The following is a 20,985-nucleotide window of genomic DNA, read 5'->3' on the forward strand; positions in this document are numbered from 1 at the left end:
ATTAACAAAAAATATTAACAATTGATTATAATGAACTTTCTCCCTTAAATATTTTTTGAAATATTGATCCCAGCGAAAAAGTGTACAGAATATTTAATGTAGAAAATTTTATGTAGATTACTTATGTATCAGAATATTTTTTGCTACAGGCCACCATTTACGAGTTATTTACAAAAAAATATTAACAATTGATTATAATTAACTTTCTCCCTTAAATATTTTTTTAAATATTGATCCTAGCGAAAAAGCGTATAGAATATTTAATGTAGACAATTTTATGAAGATTACTTATGTATTACAACATTTTTGCTACAGGTCACCGTTTAAGAGTTTTTTATAAAAAACTACAAAGGGACCTTTAAATCCGATTTAAGTTTTCTAGCACAACATGACTGATCAGTTCATCAGCGTCACATAACATAAATTGACCTCCGCATTGGATAGACAGCAACATTGACTGTTCCAGTATTCAAAGAAACTTAATTGCTAAATTGGGAATCAAAACAACTAAACATGTGCCAGAATCCCCAATTTTAAACTACTACGTTTTTTGCTTATCGATGTCAATGTCGTAAGCGCCATCGGCAATGAGGTCCCTTTTTATAGATAATAGCACATATTATTTAAGTCACACCCTTTCACATAGTTATCATTATGTAGGTACAGTGGGCCAAGAAAGTGGTCTACCAGTTTTGACAAAAGTTTCTGCGAGATCTAACGATCGCTAAGGTTGACAATTGTCACTGACATTCATGTCAAATCGACCTTGTTGTCTCATGACGTTCAAACGAACCTCAACCGTAGGGTGGTAGACCACATTTTTGGCCGACTGTACTACATGACTTAAAGTAAATTATCATTATCAATTCATATACAATGAGAGTACCTAAACTCCGAGTCGTAATTAGATTCCAAAAAAAGGAAGACAATGTTGCCACTTTTTACTAGCGCGTCTTGTATTTATGTAAAAATAAGTACATAAATAAAAGTACTTTTTTAAATCGTAGGAGTAAAATTACCAATAAATAAATTTATTATCTTAGCGTGTTTATTTATAAAAAGGAATTTACTATTTTACAATCAAATTATTGCAGCGGCAACATTCTCTTACTTTTTTTGGAATCTAATTACGACTGGGAGTATAATTAGCGGTGCATGTAATTTTATCAGTATCATTAAATTACTTGATCTTAACTTATATTATATTTTGATTTAATTTCATTTCTTTTTAATTTCAATTAATTAATTTATATTTTGCTACAAAAAGACATTGTATAGTTTATAGAGAATAATACTAACAATATTTTATAAGGCATAGTCGTAAGTACTAACAAAAAATGATCCCTGATGGTCCTTAAATAAATGAATTTATTTATTTATTTTATTTAACGATTAAAATTAATAATTAGGTATATTTTACATCAACAATTATGTTATTTAGTAGGTAGGTAGATAAACCACGCAGACTTTTCGTACACAATCTGCCGACTGATGACGTCAAGACGTTATCTTGCACGCTAGTCGGTAGATGAGCTCCGTAGAAGCTAAAGCGTAATTTAGCACGGGCCACTATCGCCTCCGTGGCGCAATTGGTTAGCGCGTTCGGCTGTTAACCGAAAGGTTGGTGGTTCAAGCCCACCCGGGGGCGTTACTTTTTGTATTTTTAATGTTCATGTTTTCAATGTTTTTATTTATTTGGTAATCAAATGTTTAAAAATGACTCGTCCACTCTTATAAAAAAAATCGGTATTTCAATGTTATTGTCATATGTCATATATTATGGGCCTCACTCGTTATTTTCGACGCTTTCAGTTCCTGAGTTCCCCCATCATACACTTAGTACATTTCTGTGTTTAACTACATATTATTTTATTTTATTATGATCTGTGTGTGTCACAGCATAGAATATAATATATATTATAATAGTTATCACAGAATTATCACTGTGGAACAAAACCGATGTTAAACAGCGAATAACGAGGTCCCTCTCTGACGCATGAGTCGCATGTAACGTTCTCTTTCTCGCTCATTAAACTGTGCCATGAAAACTCTCGGATAAGAATCATATTAATAGACAAATATTTTGATAAAGTAAAAAAAATGCTATTAAATAGGTTCATTCCATATATAGGCATGGCAAACAAACATACGGCCCGCCTGATGTTATGCAGTCACCGTAGCCTATGGACGCCTGCAACTCCAGAGGTGTATATCTAATACGACTGTACTTACATGTATTTTATTAAGTACATATTAAAGTTACAAAACAGGACTTTGTCCTTCGGGATTTATAAGAAATAAACAAAACATAAAGCCTACATGCCTTTTGTTTTTTTAATAAGACAACAAATTGAAACACAAAAAATGAATTCAGCAAACATTATAGTTTTTATAGCGCTGGCGCTGGTGGCCTAGCGGTAAGAGCGTGCGACTTGCAATCCGGAGGTCGCGGGTTCGAACCCCGGCTCGTACCAATGAGTTTTTCGGAACTTATGTACGAAATATCATTTGATATTTACCAGTCGCTTTTCGGTGAAGGAAAACATCGTGAGGAAACCGGACTAATCCCAATACGGGCCTAGTTTACCCTCTGGGTTGGAAGGTCAGATGGCAGTCGCTTTCGTAAAAACTAGTGCCCACGCCAATTACTGGGATTAGTTGCCAAGCGGACCCCAGGCTCCTATGAGCCGTGGCAAAATGCCGGGACAACGCGAGGAAGATGATGATTATAGTTTTTAATAATAGAGATTAATCATCCCTTTACCCTACGGTCATTCACAACTTTAAAAACCGGACCCACTATAATGTGACCTCCTATTACCTACAATTAGTATAAATCAAGGGGTCAAATTATACTTGGGGCTACTTTACACCGTAGTTTGTAACTCCACCCTGATTGATAGCATGTCATATTTTAAAAGCATTCCACACGCGTACATAAATCACGCAATTACCCACATTTATTTAGTTGGTTAAAATTTTTGTGTGTAAAAAATGAAACGGGGTGAATGTAGCTTTTAGGCGGGGCGTTTGTCAGCATCCATCATGTGGGTACTGAATTTGTAGATTATGGAATCATTTAATAATTGCTGGTTTTTTGTGATGTGGTACCTATTACAGAAAATATAATCTAAGAGACTATGCTACAGTTATTTATATTCTGTCAAAGGACTGTCTCATTTCAAACATGGACAGAGAGTATCATACTGTCTTTGTCTTACACTAGTACTAGAAAAGTAAAGGATCAGTATGGTTTTTTTGTTCTTATTTACTGAGAAATTTGGTTTGATCAACTATAAATATCTCTCGCGTCGAATGATGGTCCCTGTGACAGTGTAGACATTTTTTGGAAGATTTGCACATTATTAATTGACTTAGAAATAAAGACTTAATTTAAAAAAACGCTAAATACATAGTTTATTTATTAATGTTTTATTGAGCCCAACTAAAAGAGATTTAAAGGAACTGTCATAGTGACCATCATTTGACGTGATAGGTAAAGTTTAAAGGTGACAAAAAAGACAGGGTCAGGGCGGAAACAGTGGCTCAACTCGAAAAGTGGCGCAGTCGCCCAAATATCGCCTCTCTCGTGTTGAAATGAGGTTGAGTGAGCCACTGCATGTACCCTGGCCTTTTTCTACCGATCCACTGTTCCCTCCTTGACCCTATTCCATAGACAATAAAAGGAGAAAAAAAGGTTTTTCAATAATACATAGATTTATTTCATTTCAATACATCAAAATTAAGCAATTGCTTTGTGCAAAATCGGTAAGTAACATAAGTATATTTACCAGCCACCGTGGCCATAGAGTCCGCGTCCGTAACCAGCGCCGTAGCCACCGTGGGCGCCGTAGCCATCGTAACCAGCGCTGTAGCCAGCCCCGTAACCACCGTGACCAGTGTTGTAGTCAACGCGGTGAACGTATGAAGTCGCAGGAGCGCCGGTGTATCCCAAACCGCCGTAACCAAGGCCAGCGCCATAGCCGACCCCAGCGCCATAACCAAGCTCTGCGCCATAGCCGAGCCCTGCGCCATGTCCGAGCCCTGCGCCGTAGGCGACCCCAGCGCCATAACCAAGCCCTGCGCCATGTCTGAGCCCTGCGCCGCCGGCCAAAGCCCCAGCTTGAGCCAAGCCAAACAGACACCCGGCGATAACAACAATTTTAGTAAACATCTTGCTGTTTCTTCAAATGTTACTATTTGAATGATTCCAAACTATATTATTTCGTCTTTTATATACAAAAACGTAGTATAATATTATGTACATCAAGGTTCTTGAAGGACCATGAAATAATGCATTTTTTCTAGAAATTAGGCTCTGTCGAATAGGTATCTGCTTAGTTAAGAATTTGCAAATGTAATATTACAAACGGCCTTGAATGGGTTAATTAATTCTTGGAGACCTCGTTAATTAACGATATGTGAAAGATTAATTGCTTTGATGTTTACAAGTTAGATAACATGTATCGCAAGGTGTAAAATAACTATACGGACTTGGCGCCTAAAATATGTTTACACGACATTATTGCCTAGACATTAAGGTAGCGTTTATATAGTTTCCGCCCTTAATCTGTATCGGATCGATATTTTAGATCTTGACTGTAGATTTTACCAGTAACATAGGAGAGCAATGATAATTGGGTAGGTAACGGTCGCTTTTTACATACAAACTAACCCTTTTTGCATTGCACGATACCAGTCTTGAGTAGTTAGGTACAGATGGGTACAGATTATTTTTCTATATACCTAGGCGAATAACCGCAGATAGTAGATTTACCTAAATATCTAAAATTGCATTGATATTGTTTTCTTTCCACATTGTGGCTAAAGTAATTGAACATGAAGAATAATAGCGGGGCTACCACAGGTATACCTTAGTGTAAGGCCTGAGTGGACGCTCGAAGCGGAGCGTTCGGCGGGGCGTGCAGCGTGGCGTCGGGCTCTCAAGTAATTTGAGCAGCGTGCACTAAGGCCGCTCCCAAAGAGAATTAAATCACTACGGCCAGGGCCAGGTGTTCAAAATGATCTTGACGCGACTTTATTGTTTAAAAGAATAAGAGCGTGTCATGTCAAGGTAATTTTGAACACCTCGCCCGCTTAGTAACTTCTGCTGCTGACTGTACTTATAAAGCAGTCCACTAAAGTGTAATTTTATGTGCAACATACATTTTTGAAATTAAATTATTTGACATTAAGTACAGTCTAAATAAAAATTACATTATAAGATGGTGTAGCTAATTAAGTACCGGTCCAAAAGGGTTACAAATGAAACACTTTAATTTTTTACATTCTCCTTTAAAAAATATCCAAAGCAAACATTTAAATTAACGAGACGGTGTTCAAAATGAACCCCAATTAATAATCGAGCTACCGAATTTCTGTCCCGCTTTTTTCCACGACTTAAAAAGGGACGGCAGATGAAGAATTCGAAACTAATTAGACCTCCTGTGGATATAGTTTTAATTATTAATATCCTTATCGGGTGTTTTCCTCTTAATTAATTGTTATGAGGATAATGTTTATGGTTTTGTTGTTAGTTTAATTTGTTTTTGTAGTAACTTCTGAAATCTCTATCTTAATTATGTATGTTTATGGATTAAGATGCTATGGAAGCAGTTGATGTTTATATTTAACCACCGGCCTGATTCTAACTTTAAGATACGTCAAAATTTTGCTAAAGATACGATATGGATCAGATATGTCAGTGTCAGTGTAATTCTTCAAAAAATATGGCATTGTTTTACCTTATTAATTGACCGAAGCGTAGTTTAATAGTTTACCTTTACCTTACCTTAATAATTTAGATTTAACTTACCCCTTAATTTGTATTGTTATGAAATAATTTTTGATTTTCTTGGAAAAGGCACGGATATTATTTTTAACAATTTCTCAAGTAAAAATTAGTCAGTAGACCTATTTAATTGCTTGTATCGCATCATTTGATGATTTATTAAACATCATCTAAACTCCAAAATATTTCTAAATAACACCCAGTATGTCCTCCCATTTTATTTATGTTCTAAACACAAAACAAAACTAAATCAGGCCCCCAACGCCGAGCATCTGCGGTATCCCGCAATGTCCCAAAGACAGGTGGTCGGGCCACGGTCAGAGTTCGGTAAAAACGCCATCTGTTGGGGACAAGTGCGAATTTATAGCGTTTTGTGCCAAAGAGAACTTTCTATAGAGAAGTATGCTTAGAGTCGGTTAGCGATGATCACTCCATACATTACGGAAGGTAACTATGGCAAAACTTATTACTTAATTAAAAAGTCTTATTTTATTGAGTTGTAATTGTATAAAAATTTTGCAGAAGTTGGGATTTGACTCTTAACATTATTGCCTATAAATTTGTTTTTAATTAAACTCTTTGTGGTAAATGCAGGCTAGCATCAATCAATGATTCACAGCAGGTTCAAATTCAATTAAAAATAAGTTCAATCGGATAAATCAAGCATCAAAATCAATTCAGAACCCGTTAACTGAACTCCAGACTACAATAATAATTTATTGTTTTGTAAAGACAAATATAATTAAACTATAACAATAAAACTATTTCATTCAATGGCCGAATGTAGTAAACAAAAATAACCATACAAAGTTTAAATCATTGTAAATTGGTCGTATAATCCGCAAACGTTTATTTGATTTTAAGCTTTACACACTTGCTATAAGGTATGTTTTCTTTTATCTAAAGTTATAAGATAAGAGTTTTGGTAAGTAATATGTAGATTTATTTGTAATGGTAACGAAGCATACAAAATAATTAAATTCGAATGAGTGTAACGAGTGCTTTGTTTATTTTTTTAATATTTTATCAAGCCAATCGCGGGGGCGCGATTCTGCATCTTTAAAAAAAAGTTATGACATTGCTTGTATTTAGGGCTTGATTTAAATACTTTACCTAAGTGACGACGAAGCGGTAATGTATGTATGTTATTTGTGTTTCCATGTACATTTATTCTGAGGTTGTGCAATAAAGAGGATTTGTATTATATTTAATTGTATTGTATTGTATTGTAATGTAATAGTAAAATAAACTGCACTACGAGTAACAGGCCAATTCGAACGTGTACCTGACATCAATGCCTGTCATGGAATGTCTAAACTAACGCTGCATATACAAGAAAGCCTTTACTTAATTTTTGGACCTATGTATATCTAATCTATACCGTGCAGCTTTAAACCAGAGGTCCGCAAAGGTTTCGAAGCGTAGTCTACTTAACCATACCCGTATCTATGATTATATTTTTTCTCAAAGCTCATACGGCCATGTCACGACAGGTCAATAAAATGAGTTGAATATTCTTCAGGGCCTATGTTAGCGATAGCGAAGTGATTGGTTGGAGTGCTTTTCAATTAAATTTGAATAACTAACGCGGTTATAACACTGATGCGTACCCGCACGGCGCTCCGGTGTGTGAGCGAGACATTTTCATTGTATTTCTAAACCAAATCTACCTCAATATACTTCTAAGGTCCTATGCTAACCACCGTTTAAATATACGCCCGTTTTGAATTTACACACTGTACACATGTATATGGGATGCCTACAGAGTTAGGTACTGCGTTTTAACTTTGAGTAGAAGTGCGAGATACGAGATTTTTACAAAGTAGTGACGATATGGGGAACACCCAAATATTCCGAAATATGTTTTTCCGACTTTCATAACCTCGATTTTCATAATCCCGATTTTTTATATGCCCGAAATATCGAAATTACGACTTTGAAAACCACGAAAGAAGAAAATCACGACTATGCTATTACCGAAAACTTAAAATCCGATTGTCATATGCACGAAAGCTTAAAGTTCCGATTTTAAAAAAATCCGAAAATATTTTTTCCGAATTTGTCTATTCCGAAAAAATCATTGACCGATCGGAAAAAAGTAATTCGGTATTCAGAAATTCGATCTTTTGTAAACTCGGAATAATGAAATTCGTGATTTTCAAAATAAGATTTAAACGCACTTAGACTTAAAAGTCTATATGTATAACTAACGAAAATCCGAATCGGAGCACCCCACTATCCACGTGGTCTTGTCTGTCCTACCCCTAGAGTGTATGTAAAAAGCCGGAGGCGCGGAGGGGAAGCAGCCCTCGACCGAAGGCGACCAGCAAGCCGAAGCTGCGAAGGCGAGCATTAGTGCCTGCGCTTTGATACGCAAGGGTGAAGGGGCTGCTTTGCCCGTAGCGCCGGAGCAGATGCGGAACACGACTCGATAAATTCGGAATTTTAAAAATGGGGATAGTTAAAATAGGAATCACGTCAAATCGGAATTCAAAATTTCGGAATAATGACAATTCGGAATTCGTGATTTCAAAAATCGAAAATGTTGAATTCGGTGTTTATCACTATCGGAATTTTTAAATTCGGAATTATGTGGTTCGGAATTTAAAAAAATCGGCTTTTTTGCTATTCGGAAATATATACCTTCGTGATTTTCATCCTTCGTAATTACGGCAGTCGGAATTTTGATGGATCGAGCATTTAAAAATCGGAATAATAAAGTTCGATATTCTAAAATTCGGCATTAAATATTTCGGAATTATGTAGTGTACCCGACGATATGTTTTTATATTTGTGATACTACGACACGTTTAATCTAAAAGTAGGTAAGGTAAACGTACTAGTGCTCGACATGCTAATGCCCATTAGATGGCACGCTGCTGTCACCTCTATTGACAACGACTTAAGTTTCAAGATGACATGTACTGGTACCGCGTCGAGCACCAGTACGTTTACCTCACCTCTTTATAGATTTATCTATTAATAACAACAAACATTTTTTACACGTTCTCAAAATTTATATACTTAAAAGGGTGCCGTAATGGCGCTCATGCACATGTCACACATTAATTCACATACTTACCAAATCTCGTATCTATGTCCTATATGTCAATACAATTTGAACTTTATCGTTTTATTTATAAAGTTCATATTCGAATGTAATATAGAGACATGTAAGAGTTATTACAGTTAGGGATACAGGACAGTCGTAAATTACTTTAAAGGACCGCTGTTTTGCTACTTACAAGATTTTAAATAAATATTTTAGTCGTTTGGATAGTTTTACACCTGGTTTCATGTTTTAAAGCATAGCAGCTTGGTACTTTGTACAATTTAAATTGACAACGATCTAAATTTTATCATGCGTCCTAAAAAAAATCTTCCCCCCTAGTTACGAATGACGAATCCGTATGGAATTTTCGTAACGAATCGTTGTGTTCCGTTACGGAAAATCAAACTTTTTTAAGTCTCGTGTTTTTTCCGCCCATACTTACCAAATTTTAACAAAATCTGACGAAACTAAATCGACAACAAAATAAAAATCGCTCATCTGACACTAATGCCATCTACTGAACCAGCGTCGCAACTAGCAAGGCTTTGTTCGCACGCATGAACGTAGAAAGTACGTACGTAGCGTATGAACAATTTACCCGATAGATGTATTTAAGATTTTGGAATTCGTACAGGTAAAGGATTTCCAAACATCTTGAGAAGCATATTAGCCTACTTGTTTTTTTAGCCGTGCCGTGATTCATTCAAAATCGCTTAAATCACTGCTGCTAAGTAGGTATTCAACTAAGGGCCACCCCACATCTGGCGTCTTTCGGGCGTCGGCGTCGGTCAGCGCTATGGAAAATGACGTCGCTGCGCAGTTGCGTCGACGTTGCGTCGACGTTGCGTCGAGCAGGGCCATAGAGTTGTAGACGCCGACGAGACGCCGACGCTCGAAAGACGCTAGATGTGGGGTGGCCCTAATTGGTAGGTAGGATAAGTGTAGCCATTAGGAAGCTGTGGGCAATAATTATGAATGGAATTTAATTCAAACAATTTTGATAATATGTATGTGATTTATGGTTATAAATTGACTGAGAATCTTTGCAAGAATCTCAGAGAAAAAAAACTGAAACGTTGCTTAAATATCTTTAACGAGAACCTTTTGAGTTTCAGAGTTGTACCCTAAGAGGCCCAGTCATACAAATGAAAAATACAAATTTTGCTACTGAAATTTGATCATATAGTTGTAGGAAATAGAGTGTATTATGTTTGGCTTGAAAATTTAACGAAACAGATCATCGAACTGTATAAATACTATAACCATTGAGTATAGATTTTATAGAGAGTTACTGTAAATAATGTAGTAAATTATGTAGCCACAGTAAATTCACCGCCATCTTTTGACAGAAGATTTAAACTGTTCGAACGCCATTTGACTTTGATCCTTATTCTTTCACTGATATGTGTTAATTTGTAATTATATTGAAATTAACGCCATCTAGGCGAGACTAGCCCAAAGGTATGGTGCAATCTTATGGCCTATTCTGTGAATTTACTGTGGCTACCTACATAATTTACCATGACAGTAACTCACTATAAAATATATACTCTTTGCTATAACTAGAACCGTGAGCTTTAGGAGGGTACAGTCACTTGAAATAATAACCCTCACAATGAATTAAATAAGAAGTAAATAAAACATCTGGTTGACACATTCTTATGGCTTCACAAATAACCGTAGAGGTCAGCTCAACGACTTAAATAAAACGATTACGAAATGAACTTGTAAATGATCTTCCAAAAAGCTTATTAATTTTTTTTGTAAGTCCATTTTGGGTTTCACGGGCCTATAAATCCCGGTCTTTTGATAGGCTTGCGTAGGGATATAGATCCAACACGTAGAGGCCCTTTTGAGAGCTTTAATGTCATGTAGAACGCCTGCTGGGACCCGTTCACAGGTGCAACAATAAACACCCATGAACCGGTCTCAGCAGGCATTGGGACTATTGTAGAAAAAGTGAACAGTATACCGGTCTATGGATTGAAGTTTGGATGGACAATGAGACTGGGTGCATTTTTTTTATTTTTTTATTAGGCTAATAAAATTGTTAGGCTTACCTACAAGAGTGATTGCCAAAACAGTCATTTACAGCATGATTTCGCAGATGAACGGGTCTCTGTCATACTTGTTCACGGGCGTCCAGCAAGCCACTGCGAGGTATGGCGCCGTAGGTTGAATGGCTGTCAAGCGGCTCTAAAAAAAACCAGACATCTGAATAATGAAACAGTTTGCTTATTTTATCATTTAACTCATAAATATCTGGGTGACCGAGCTTCGCTCGGAAAACATATAAAAACTCGAAAATGCGCGTTTTCCCAGAGATAAGACCTGGCTAGATCGATTTTTCGCCCCCGAAAACCCCCGTATAGCAAATTTCATCGAAATCGTTAGAGCCGTATCCGAGATCCCCGAAATATATATATAAATAAATAAATAAAAAAGAATTGCTCGTTTAAAGGTATTAGATAGATTATATTGAATCGATTGATTAAGAAGTCTAATTATTTGTAAACGTTTCTATTTTTGTATTTCTAGTTTAAGCATTTAATTATTGTGGGTAAGTACATAATCTTGTGCAACTTTGACAAACAGGAAAAAACTTAAAACAACTACTAACTGATAAAACATTTGCTACCTATATAAAAAGCGTGATAACCGCTTTTAAGTTCACTCTTTATCTTTAAGAGCGTTAATATGTCTCGATTAGTATTATTGTGCTGTGTTTTATTTGTGGGTAAGTTTTTATTGATACACTTAAACTCAACGTTAAATGTAGACTTATTATATATCGACCGGGATATGAACCGTGATTACCTTTTTTGGTAAAGTGTCATTCTATGGAACTTGCTAACTCTGTAAACAAACCGCCATATTAAGATTGTGTCTAAATGCCAATTTACTAGTGACTTTTGTTTACATATAGCAAGTTCCATAGAATGACACTTTATTGTTTTCGAGCTCCTGATATTTCGACGCAGTTACATGCAGCCGACGCGCACGAATGAGGGTAGACCGAGCGCGGTCTACACAACTTTGACACCCACCCGCTAGCTTCAGTTACCCGTGAACAAGATGCAATGCATGTAACTGCGTCGAAATATCGGGAGCTCGAATACAATACAAAAGGTAATCTTGGTTCATTCCGGTCGATTACATCTTAATTAGAGTAAAAGAGAAAGATACCCGCAAATTGCGAACTTCGGTGTTCACGGTAGACCCTCAGGTTTCTACAGTGTCATTTTTTTAACCAGATGTTACTGTTGGTGTTTGCAGACACGATTATAAAGTCCGAATCGCCCTCTTGGTCTTGGTCTTGGTAAAATGGGGTCCCTTTGTTTCCCATAAAGTTTTAAGTCATAATGTATTGTTTGTCATATTATCATTAGTCATAAAACTGAAACCGTTAACTTTTCAGGATTTTCGTAAGGTTATCCTGTAGATAGGTTAGGTTAGGTTTGTTTTATGGCAATCCTGAAAAGTGACGCGTTTCTGAACTAACAAAAATGCGAGCAAAAAATACATTATTACTTAAAACGTTTTGGGAAACAATAGAGACCCTGGTAAAAAATATGTTTGGTTGATTATTCCAGGCCAGCAGTATGTAGTTGGCGTGTTGGATCACAGCTACGAGTACGTGCCGGAGGCGGACGCGTGGCTGCGCCTGCACATCGTGCCAGCTAACTGGAAGAACGCATTTCGCCGATGCCAGCTTGAAGGTAAGATCCTGCTAGCAAGCACACTTGACAAGTTTTGGATTCCATAATCTGTCAAATGACGAAGATTGGTCGTCGATGGAGTCATTAGATTTAGAACTAGGTTAAAATGAAATAGAAAATTACCTACTAATGTGTATGTGTGAAGAAATTGACAATCCCATGGTAGCAAGAGATCTAAGGTCCACCACCTTGCATTTTGGAGACAAAGCAAACCGCTTGGAACAGGTGTTCCTGGGGGTGATCTGAGCTGATTTACCCCGGTTGCCGAGAGGTCCCCCCCAGCAGGTGGGCAGGGGAGGGGGGCAAAAGTGCCTCCGGCGCGCATCACTCTAAATTTTATATCTGCATACCTCTAGCAACTATATCAAGTTTGGTGTCTTTCTCGTATAATTCGAGGATGGAGAATTCATTTCTGTGACTAAACTTTCACTCACCCATACAAAAAAATCGAGAAATTAAAAATTAAAAAAAAATCTTTACACTTTTTTTTTTGAAAATCCTCTACAAAATTAAAACTACGAGGATTTGCTCTACAAAAAAAATACCTGTCAATAGCCTAGTTATCCTTATATATAGAATAGTAAACTTCTCAATCATTTTTCTTTTATAACTCTGTAAAAAAAAATTTTTATGTCGCGCGGAGTACCTGCATTGTAAGAGCAGTATGCAGCTTTTAGGATTTTTAAGTATGGTTTGATGGTTTCTTATAAGTTATTATGCTTCTTTTTGTAGATTACATTAATATATTACTTCTGGACGTGATATATATGCAAATATAAATGAAATATATAAATAATAATAATAAGTGGCAGCACAATTCCAACAAGCCCTCGAGCTTGGTTCTCTCCCAGCTTCCTTAACAACTGGTGTCACCTTCCTGCTCTTCAAGTCCGGTAGTACCACGGAAGCAAAAAACTACAGACCCACCACATGCTTGCCTACACTCACAAGCTCCTTACATCCATTTTGAGAGCAAAAATCAATGCGCACATTGTCGCAAACAATATTTTGGCTTCCGCTCAAAATGGATGTAGGGTTGGGTCCCGTGGTACTAAAGAGCTCCTCCTCATAGACATGACCATATGCCAACAAATCCGGCGGAACAAGGGGGCCCTCTCAGCCGCTTGGATTGACTATAAGAAGGCCTATGATTCGGTGCCTCATTCATGGCTGGGGAGGGACTTAGAGCTGTATAAAGTTGATGCAGCTTTGAGAGCCTTCCTAAGCGCGTGTATGAGGCAGTGGACCACAGTCCTTCGTCAACCAGGAGGCGGGGATGACCGCTCTGGCCCGCAGGATTTTATAAGGATTGAGCGAGGAATCTTTCAGGGTGATAGTCTGAGTCCCCTGTGGTTCTGCCTAGCTCTGAATCTCCTCATGAACCTCACCCTGCTGAAAGATTTGGGACTAGGTTGCCGGCTTCGGAGAGAGGGTGAAGTCATTTCTCACCTTTTGTACATGGATGACCTCCTGAAAATAGCCAAGACTTGTTGGACCTACTGAAAACTACCGAAGTCTTCAGTAGTGCCATCAACATGGAGTTTGGTGTCGATAAATGTGCGGTTATACATGTAGAGCGGGGGAGGGTTGTAAATTCAACAAATTTACAACTCTCTGAGACAATGGCTTTCAGATCTATCTCTGAATCAGAAACCTATAAATACCTTGGTATGTCACAGTTTCTGGGTATTGAGGACGAGGGTATTAGACGGTCGGTGAAGGAGCGCTTTTTCAGTCGGCTCACAAAAGTCCTTAACAGTCTTTTGTCAGGAGGCAACAAAGTGCGTGCCTTCAACGCCTGGGTAATGCCCCTACTCACATACTCCTTTGGCATACTAAGGTGGACTCAGACCGAACTGGACGCCCTAGATCGGAGGGTCCGATCACTGCTCACCATGCATCGCATGCTACACCCACGCTCGTCAGTTATGAGATTGTACATCCCACGGAAGTGTGGAGGCCGAGGCTTCCTAAACGCCAAGGATCTCCACAACCGCCAGGTGTACAATCTCAGGAATTATTTCCTTAACAACGAGTGTGGGATGCATCGTGTTGTGGTGGCAGTAGACAGGAACCTCACGCCGCTCTCCTTGGCAAACGAGAACTGGCGCAAACCTGTGGTACTAAGTACTGCGGATCGCAAGGCGGCATGGGAGAGTAAGGTGCTACACGGGCGGTTCTACAAGGCCCTCACGGGACCCGATGTGGACCTGCTCGGGTCGGTGAACTGGTTACGATTCGGGGACCTCTTCGGAGAAACCGAGGGTTTTGCCTGTGCAATTGCGGACGAAGTAATGATGACGAACAACTATCGGAAATATATCCTGAAGGACGGTACGGTCGACATTTGTGGGGCATGCCGCCGTCCCGGAGAGTCACTCAGGCATATCATTTCCGGTTGTTCTCATCTTGCTAACGGCGAGTACTTGCACAGACATAATCTGTGCAAGCTCGTAGCCAGGATTATTCACCAGCAACTTGCTCTTCTATATGGTCTTGTGGACCGCGAAGTACCGTACTACAAGTATTTACCTGCGCCTGTTGTCGAGAATGGTCGTGCCACGCTCTATTGGGATCGATCTATCATCACTGACAGGACTATTGTAGCCAATAAGCCTGACATTGTGATAATAGATCGATCGCAATGTCGGGCCGTGCTCGTTGACATCACCATCCCCCATGATGAGAATCTCGTGAAGGCCGAGAAGGACAAGTCCAGTAAGTACTTGGCTCACGAGATAACCGCCATGTGGGATGTTGATTCGACGATCATTGTCCCGATAGTCGTTTCAGTGAACGGTCTAATAGCGAAGAGTCTCGACCAACATCTTGAGAGACCCTCGCTAGGTGGTTGGATCAAGGGCCAGAAGGCGCCAGATGCAGAAGGCGGTGATCTTGGAAACGGCGCGGATAGTCCGCCAGTTCCTCTCTCTGCGGCCCTGGCCACCGGCAGCTTGGGCCTTGCCCCGCTGCTGGCGGCACCCTAGGTTAGGTTTTTTATAATGTGTTTATATGTATTTTTTATTGTTTTGTAAGTGTTTTTATATTTTACTTTTATATTCATATTATAAAAAACCTAACTTAAGATGAAAGATAAATAAAGTGAATAATAATAAAATGCTTTATTGCACACTACAAAAGAAATGTTACAAAAGTATGAACAGGTACAAAAATGTCGGTAACAACAGGCGGACTTATCGCTAAATAGCGATCTCTTCCAGACAACCTTCAGATAGTGAGACGGCGGAAAAGATTCAAGTTAACGGAAGTTAAATAAAGATGTTGGGAACTAATACCAACGGTCCCTGAGCGCGAGCGCCGCTGCACTGCACCGCATTCACCTCCGTTTAGATACCTACACTACACGCAAATTTAGTATAATTTTTATGTATACATAGATAAGTATCTCAAAAGACGTAGAAGATAAAAGGTCACAATAACTAAATAAAAAATTGATCTGTCGTGAAACTATCCAGTAGGTAGACAACTCATTCTGCATAGGATAATCCAATATTCAGTTGTATCGTACTTATTGTAAATTCCTTTATTGTTTTAAATATTTACTTTCTGTACCTACTTGCGTTATGCTGAATAATGTTTTGAAGTAAATGCGTGTCTAAACTAAATGCGTGTAGGTATACCTACTTCAGCACGGTCCGCCGTGCGACACAAAACATTTTTTTAAATACAATTATTAGTTAAAAATGGTTGATAAGTTTATTATTCTATATAGTAGAATAACTGGGCTATTCACATGTATTTTTTTTAGAGCAGATCCTCATAGTTTTAATTATGTAGAGGATTTAAAAAAAAAAAAGTGTAAAGATTTTTTTTGAATTTTGAATTTCCTGATTTTTTTGTATGGGTGAGTGAAAGTTTAGTCACAGAAATGAATTCTCCATCCTCAAATTATACGAAAAAGACACCAAACTTGATATAGTTGCTAGATGTATGCAGATATAAAATTTAGAGTGAGGCGCGCCGGAGGCATTTTTTCCCCCCCCTCCCCTGCCCACCTGCTGGGGGGGACCTCTCGGCAACCGGGCGAAATTAGCTCAGATCACCCCCAGGAACACCTGTTCCAAGCGGTTTGCTTTGTCTCCAAAATGCAAGGTCCCCTTAGAAAACGGGATCTTAGATCTAGTACTATGGTTTAAAAACCGGCCATTGTGATTACTCGCGCTCTAAGGCTTATAATCACCAGGGATCGGATATTCGGATCGATATTTACCTAAACTTGGCAAAATTCCGGAAATTGTTGGGAAAATATGGAGTCGGCTTCTTTTTTATTATAAGTTTAATAAATATGCTCCGGGACTCCGGGATCGCACGAAATGACATAAGATGGTACAAATTTACCTACATGTTTAGTTTATGGCTATTTTTGACAATTTTTGTAAGGAAATATGTTGTTATATAGATCTAACAAGAACAGTGTATGTAGTGTAGCCGCAGCGTGAATTGGCAAAATAATGTAAGCATTTCTCTATACATATCTTACATAACTATTTACTACTTATTATAGTAGATTCAAGGGTTCTGTAATATAAGAGAATAATAAAACATTTTTTTTGTATAACACATATATGTGACGTTTTCAAGCAAAAGGTACAATTTTGTCAGTTGTACATAAGGTTCACGTCTAGTTAAATCTTGATGGTATTCGTGACACTATGATTTACTCTCAACACCCCACTTAATCTCTAAGATAAAGCCCACGTACATACTTAAAGTACACGTGGTGACGAATTTTCTTTGTATTGCCCGTCTTTTTTTACCTGCTATGCGTAAGACAATGGCGGTAGCAGAGATAGCGGAAGGGAAAAATTTTGAGACCACGGGCATAATGTCGTCCTTGAAACGTCGAAGGAAAACAATTTCTAAAGTACTCGTAGTTTTAAAAGTACTAGTACTCACGACAAGTTCCGTTAAACTAAGTTATGATAATGATACTTCGCTAGTTGAATAAATCTCAGGTACATTGAATTTAATATTTCTCCATAGTAAATTACATTAAATACATAATAAATAAGCGTATTAAAATGTTCAAATATGAGTTTAGATTGCCTTGTTACATAGTTAACAAATCCCGGGAAATCCCGGGAAATTTATTACGAAAATAAAGTTGAGTCCGTCTCCATACCGTTCACGCCGCCAAAGTTTAGGTAAATATCAATCCGAATATCCGATCCCTGATAATCACACAATGTTTACAAAGTTCTAATCTTATCTTCTGTTTCAGGCGGAGTTTTAGCCTCTCCTTCTACCCATGCCGTGGCGAAAGCCATGCTGGCCATCATGACAGAATACAAGGTCAACTCTCGCAGTGTGTTCACCGGCATCAATGCCCTCGTGTCTGAGGGTGACTACATGTCGCTGGATGGTAAGTAAAATACGGGGAAATCAAACTTTTAAATTGCAAAAATGAATATCAGGCTTTCAACACTGCCGGGCACAACGTATTTCGTTTGACTCTTCATGTCTTATTAAAAAAATTGCGCACTTTGCTTTCTATGGTGGAATAGTAGCATTCGAAACTGAAATATTGATTATGTGTTTGTCGGGATACGAGCACAAAGTTTGATTAATTAAAATACCATTTTTATTCTTAATCTATAGATCAGAACTCCACTCAAAAGGTTTACTTAAAACGTACCCCTTTATCATTTCTCAATCTCGTATATAGCATGTGCGGAAAGAGAAGAGTCGTGGACTGTAAGGAAGCCCATACATTTCACGACTCTTCTCTTTCCGCACAGAGTCTAAACCTGTTAAATTTTGTTCTCTTTCTAACAAACAGAATTGTCAAATTAACCGATAGGGACAAACGATTAGGTATCAAATGTTTGTTATAATTGAATCTGAGGCATGCTGGTTTCCAAATAAGATTGTTTACCTGATTATACATACACAGTAAAAAAAATGTTACTAACTTTAACTTTCAGGGGTTCCTCTATCTGACATCCATCTAGACTGGGAACAGGGCGAACCTTCCGCCCAGGACGATCCGAACGACGCAGACGAGAGTGAGAAGTGTGTGGTGCTGAACGGATCAGCGGAAGCCTCTGACGTGAGCTGCAACACCAAGCATCCCTACTTCTGTCGTAAAGATAATGCTTCCATGTCTAACTACCAAGACTGTCACACTACTGTTGTTGGTAAGACTTGCAGGATATCTATTTATATTGATTGAGATAACGAAATATTAGAATAGATGCTTGCTTGATGCTGAAGGCCGCAAAAATCGCAATTTGTAGCGCAATAAGAGCGTGTCACATATTTTAGGGGCCTTCGGTGAGTAACATATTATTGCAGGTGACTGTACCAAATGTAACATTAACCTGACATTCCTTTAAAATTGCTTATAAAATACTGTCTGGTATTATATATTTCAAGATATATTTATCTGCCAACTAAAAGCTGGCCCTCATACTCATGTACCTAAGTCTAGTCTGCGGATATATTATCTTTTACCGTTTCTTAGCCACGTAATTAGTTAGGTTCCGTAAAATGGGGTGAGTAGGTTTCGCGGGGAGAGTTGGGTTATGAATGGGGAGAGAAGGTTTGAAAGGGGGGTGAGATGGTTTTTTAAGGCTACTGCCACAAAAACAATGCATTCCAATTTAAATTGGAGCTATAGTAATACTCATAATAAAAAAAAATCGATCCAACAATCTTCCAAAATCACCTTTGTATGAAAACCCGTCTCACCCCAAATACGAGGCACTACGGGGTGAGGTGGGTTTTCCTCTTTATCGTCAAAGTTATGAAATGGAACTACCCAAAATAAAATAAAAACTAAAATACAAACGTCCAGAACACTTATTATATACACCATTCAGTTTTCATATGTAAAAATAAAATGTTATCGAGGTTTGAATGTCAGTTTTGCACCGACTCACCCCATTTTACGGTACCTTTATTGCCACTAACTAGTACTTAATGTTACTAAGCACCCAACGGGCAAAATTATAAGAAATCTTCAATTCAAGCCTGCATGATAGCCCTAAAACATCTGTTTAAGGAAAAATACGAAAATTATATTTATTTTCGTATTTTAGATATTTTAGAATATTAGATTAATAGCTTACAGGGTGGTATTTTTTTCGTTATAATATCGTATTGTGCCCTATAAAGGGTTAATGGTGCTAGTATTATTAATGATCAAATTGATCAAAAACAAGAATGTCACAGTGAAGTACAACTCTCATGCAATAGTCTAAAGACTCTAAAGGTTCTCAACAAGTTCTTTTAATTTCAAACTTACTAATCATTTCTGATAACTGTTTCAGGTTATCAATATGAACCGCGAACATACAGCTGCTACAAGTTCCACTCCAATGCTAAAATGTGGCACGAAGCCGCCAAAGTGTGCCATGCTGAGGGAGGACATCTTGCCATCGTCAACAGTGACACCGAAGCTGAAGTGCTCAAAGAGATTTTCACGAAGAATCCTGCAATAACTGTTAGTGGGGCAAAACATGATGACATCGCTATTGTTGGTTTCTGGAAGTGGGGCGATAATAAGGATGGCAATTGGCTGACTATTTATGGTAAAATTGTGAATTTCCTTCCTTCCATCTTTATCGGTCCCTCGTTACTAAGGATCGTGACCACTTGGTTTGTAGCTCCCCAAAACCGTAAAAGACCCCCCCACCAACTAGATGGTCCGACCAAGTTAAAATGGTCATCTCAGGCAAATTCCATCAAACGGTGAGGGCTACGTTAGATCGAGACCGATGGCAAATCACAGGAGGTGCAAAACCAAGTGGTCACGATTGGGAATTTATACTATGATATGTTTTGGTATTTTAAATTAAGTCGCCATATCACTTGTCTCTATTGAGACCATCATCATCATCATCATAATATCACTGATATGTCTTGAGATCGTGGCGGGGCCTTCAACCCACTGCCTAGTGGACTGACTGGACGACTGCCACATTTCTGATCGACAGCTGACAGGACAAAACAATTGACCATGACGTTAAGACATTAAAGGTGACAGTCCATTTCCAACGACAGCTGCACTACTGTTCATTTTACTATGGAAATTGACAGTAACAGCGACGCGTTCAGTACCAGTAGTGCAGCTGCGGTTAGAAAGAAATGGAATGTTACCCTAAAGGCGACAGGTTGAAGGCCTGAAATAAATTTGTGACAGGTATAGTTATATAATATTATATGCTTTTATTACTTACCAGGACAACCGATCTCCGAAGCCGGATACGCCAAGTGGGGCAAGGACCAGCCCAACAACTTTGATGGCCTCCAGCACTGGGGTTCCATACAACGCACTGGCCTGTTTGATGACATCGAGTACGACGACAGGGAACCATTCTTCTGCGAGATAAATATCGGGAAGAAATTTTAATGTTTCTTGGAAAAAATCCTATAAGTATGTTTTTTTCTATATTTTTATT

General features: G+C 38.2%; 2 protein-coding genes and 1 non-coding gene across 3 annotated transcripts; 2 read left to right on the plus strand and 1 right to left on the minus strand.

Annotated features, from left to right (window-relative positions):
* The first annotated feature begins 1,574 nt into the window (after positions 1-1,574).
* On the plus strand, positions 1,575-1,648 carry Trnan-guu (transfer RNA asparagine (anticodon GUU)). Its single transcript has one exon. It is a non-coding gene; the product is annotated as a tRNA-Asn (tRNA).
* A 2,139-nt stretch (positions 1,649-3,787) lies between these two features.
* On the minus strand, positions 3,788-4,232 carry LOC134648162 (keratin-associated protein 6-2-like). Its single transcript, XM_063502641.1, has one exon. It carries the CDS (start codon positions 4,172-4,174, stop codon positions 3,788-3,790), a length of 387 nt encoding a protein of 128 aa, XP_063358711.1. The 5' UTR covers positions 4,175-4,232.
* A 607-nt stretch (positions 4,233-4,839) lies between these two features.
* On the plus strand, positions 4,840-20,936 carry LOC134648163 (secretory phospholipase A2 receptor-like). Its single transcript, XM_063502642.1, has 6 exons — positions 4,840-4,867; positions 12,437-12,562; positions 17,805-17,945; positions 18,508-18,720; positions 19,855-20,115; positions 20,767-20,936. The coding sequence occupies exons 1-6, from the start codon at positions 4,840-4,842 to the stop codon at positions 20,934-20,936; spliced, it is 939 nt and encodes a 312-aa protein (XP_063358712.1).
* Positions 20,937-20,985: the final 49 nt, after the last annotated feature.

This window comes from Cydia amplana, chromosome 5 (assembly GCF_948474715.1).
Source record: "Cydia amplana chromosome 5, ilCydAmpl1.1, whole genome shotgun sequence".
Lineage (NCBI taxonomy): Eukaryota > Metazoa > Arthropoda > Insecta > Lepidoptera > Tortricidae > Cydia > Cydia amplana.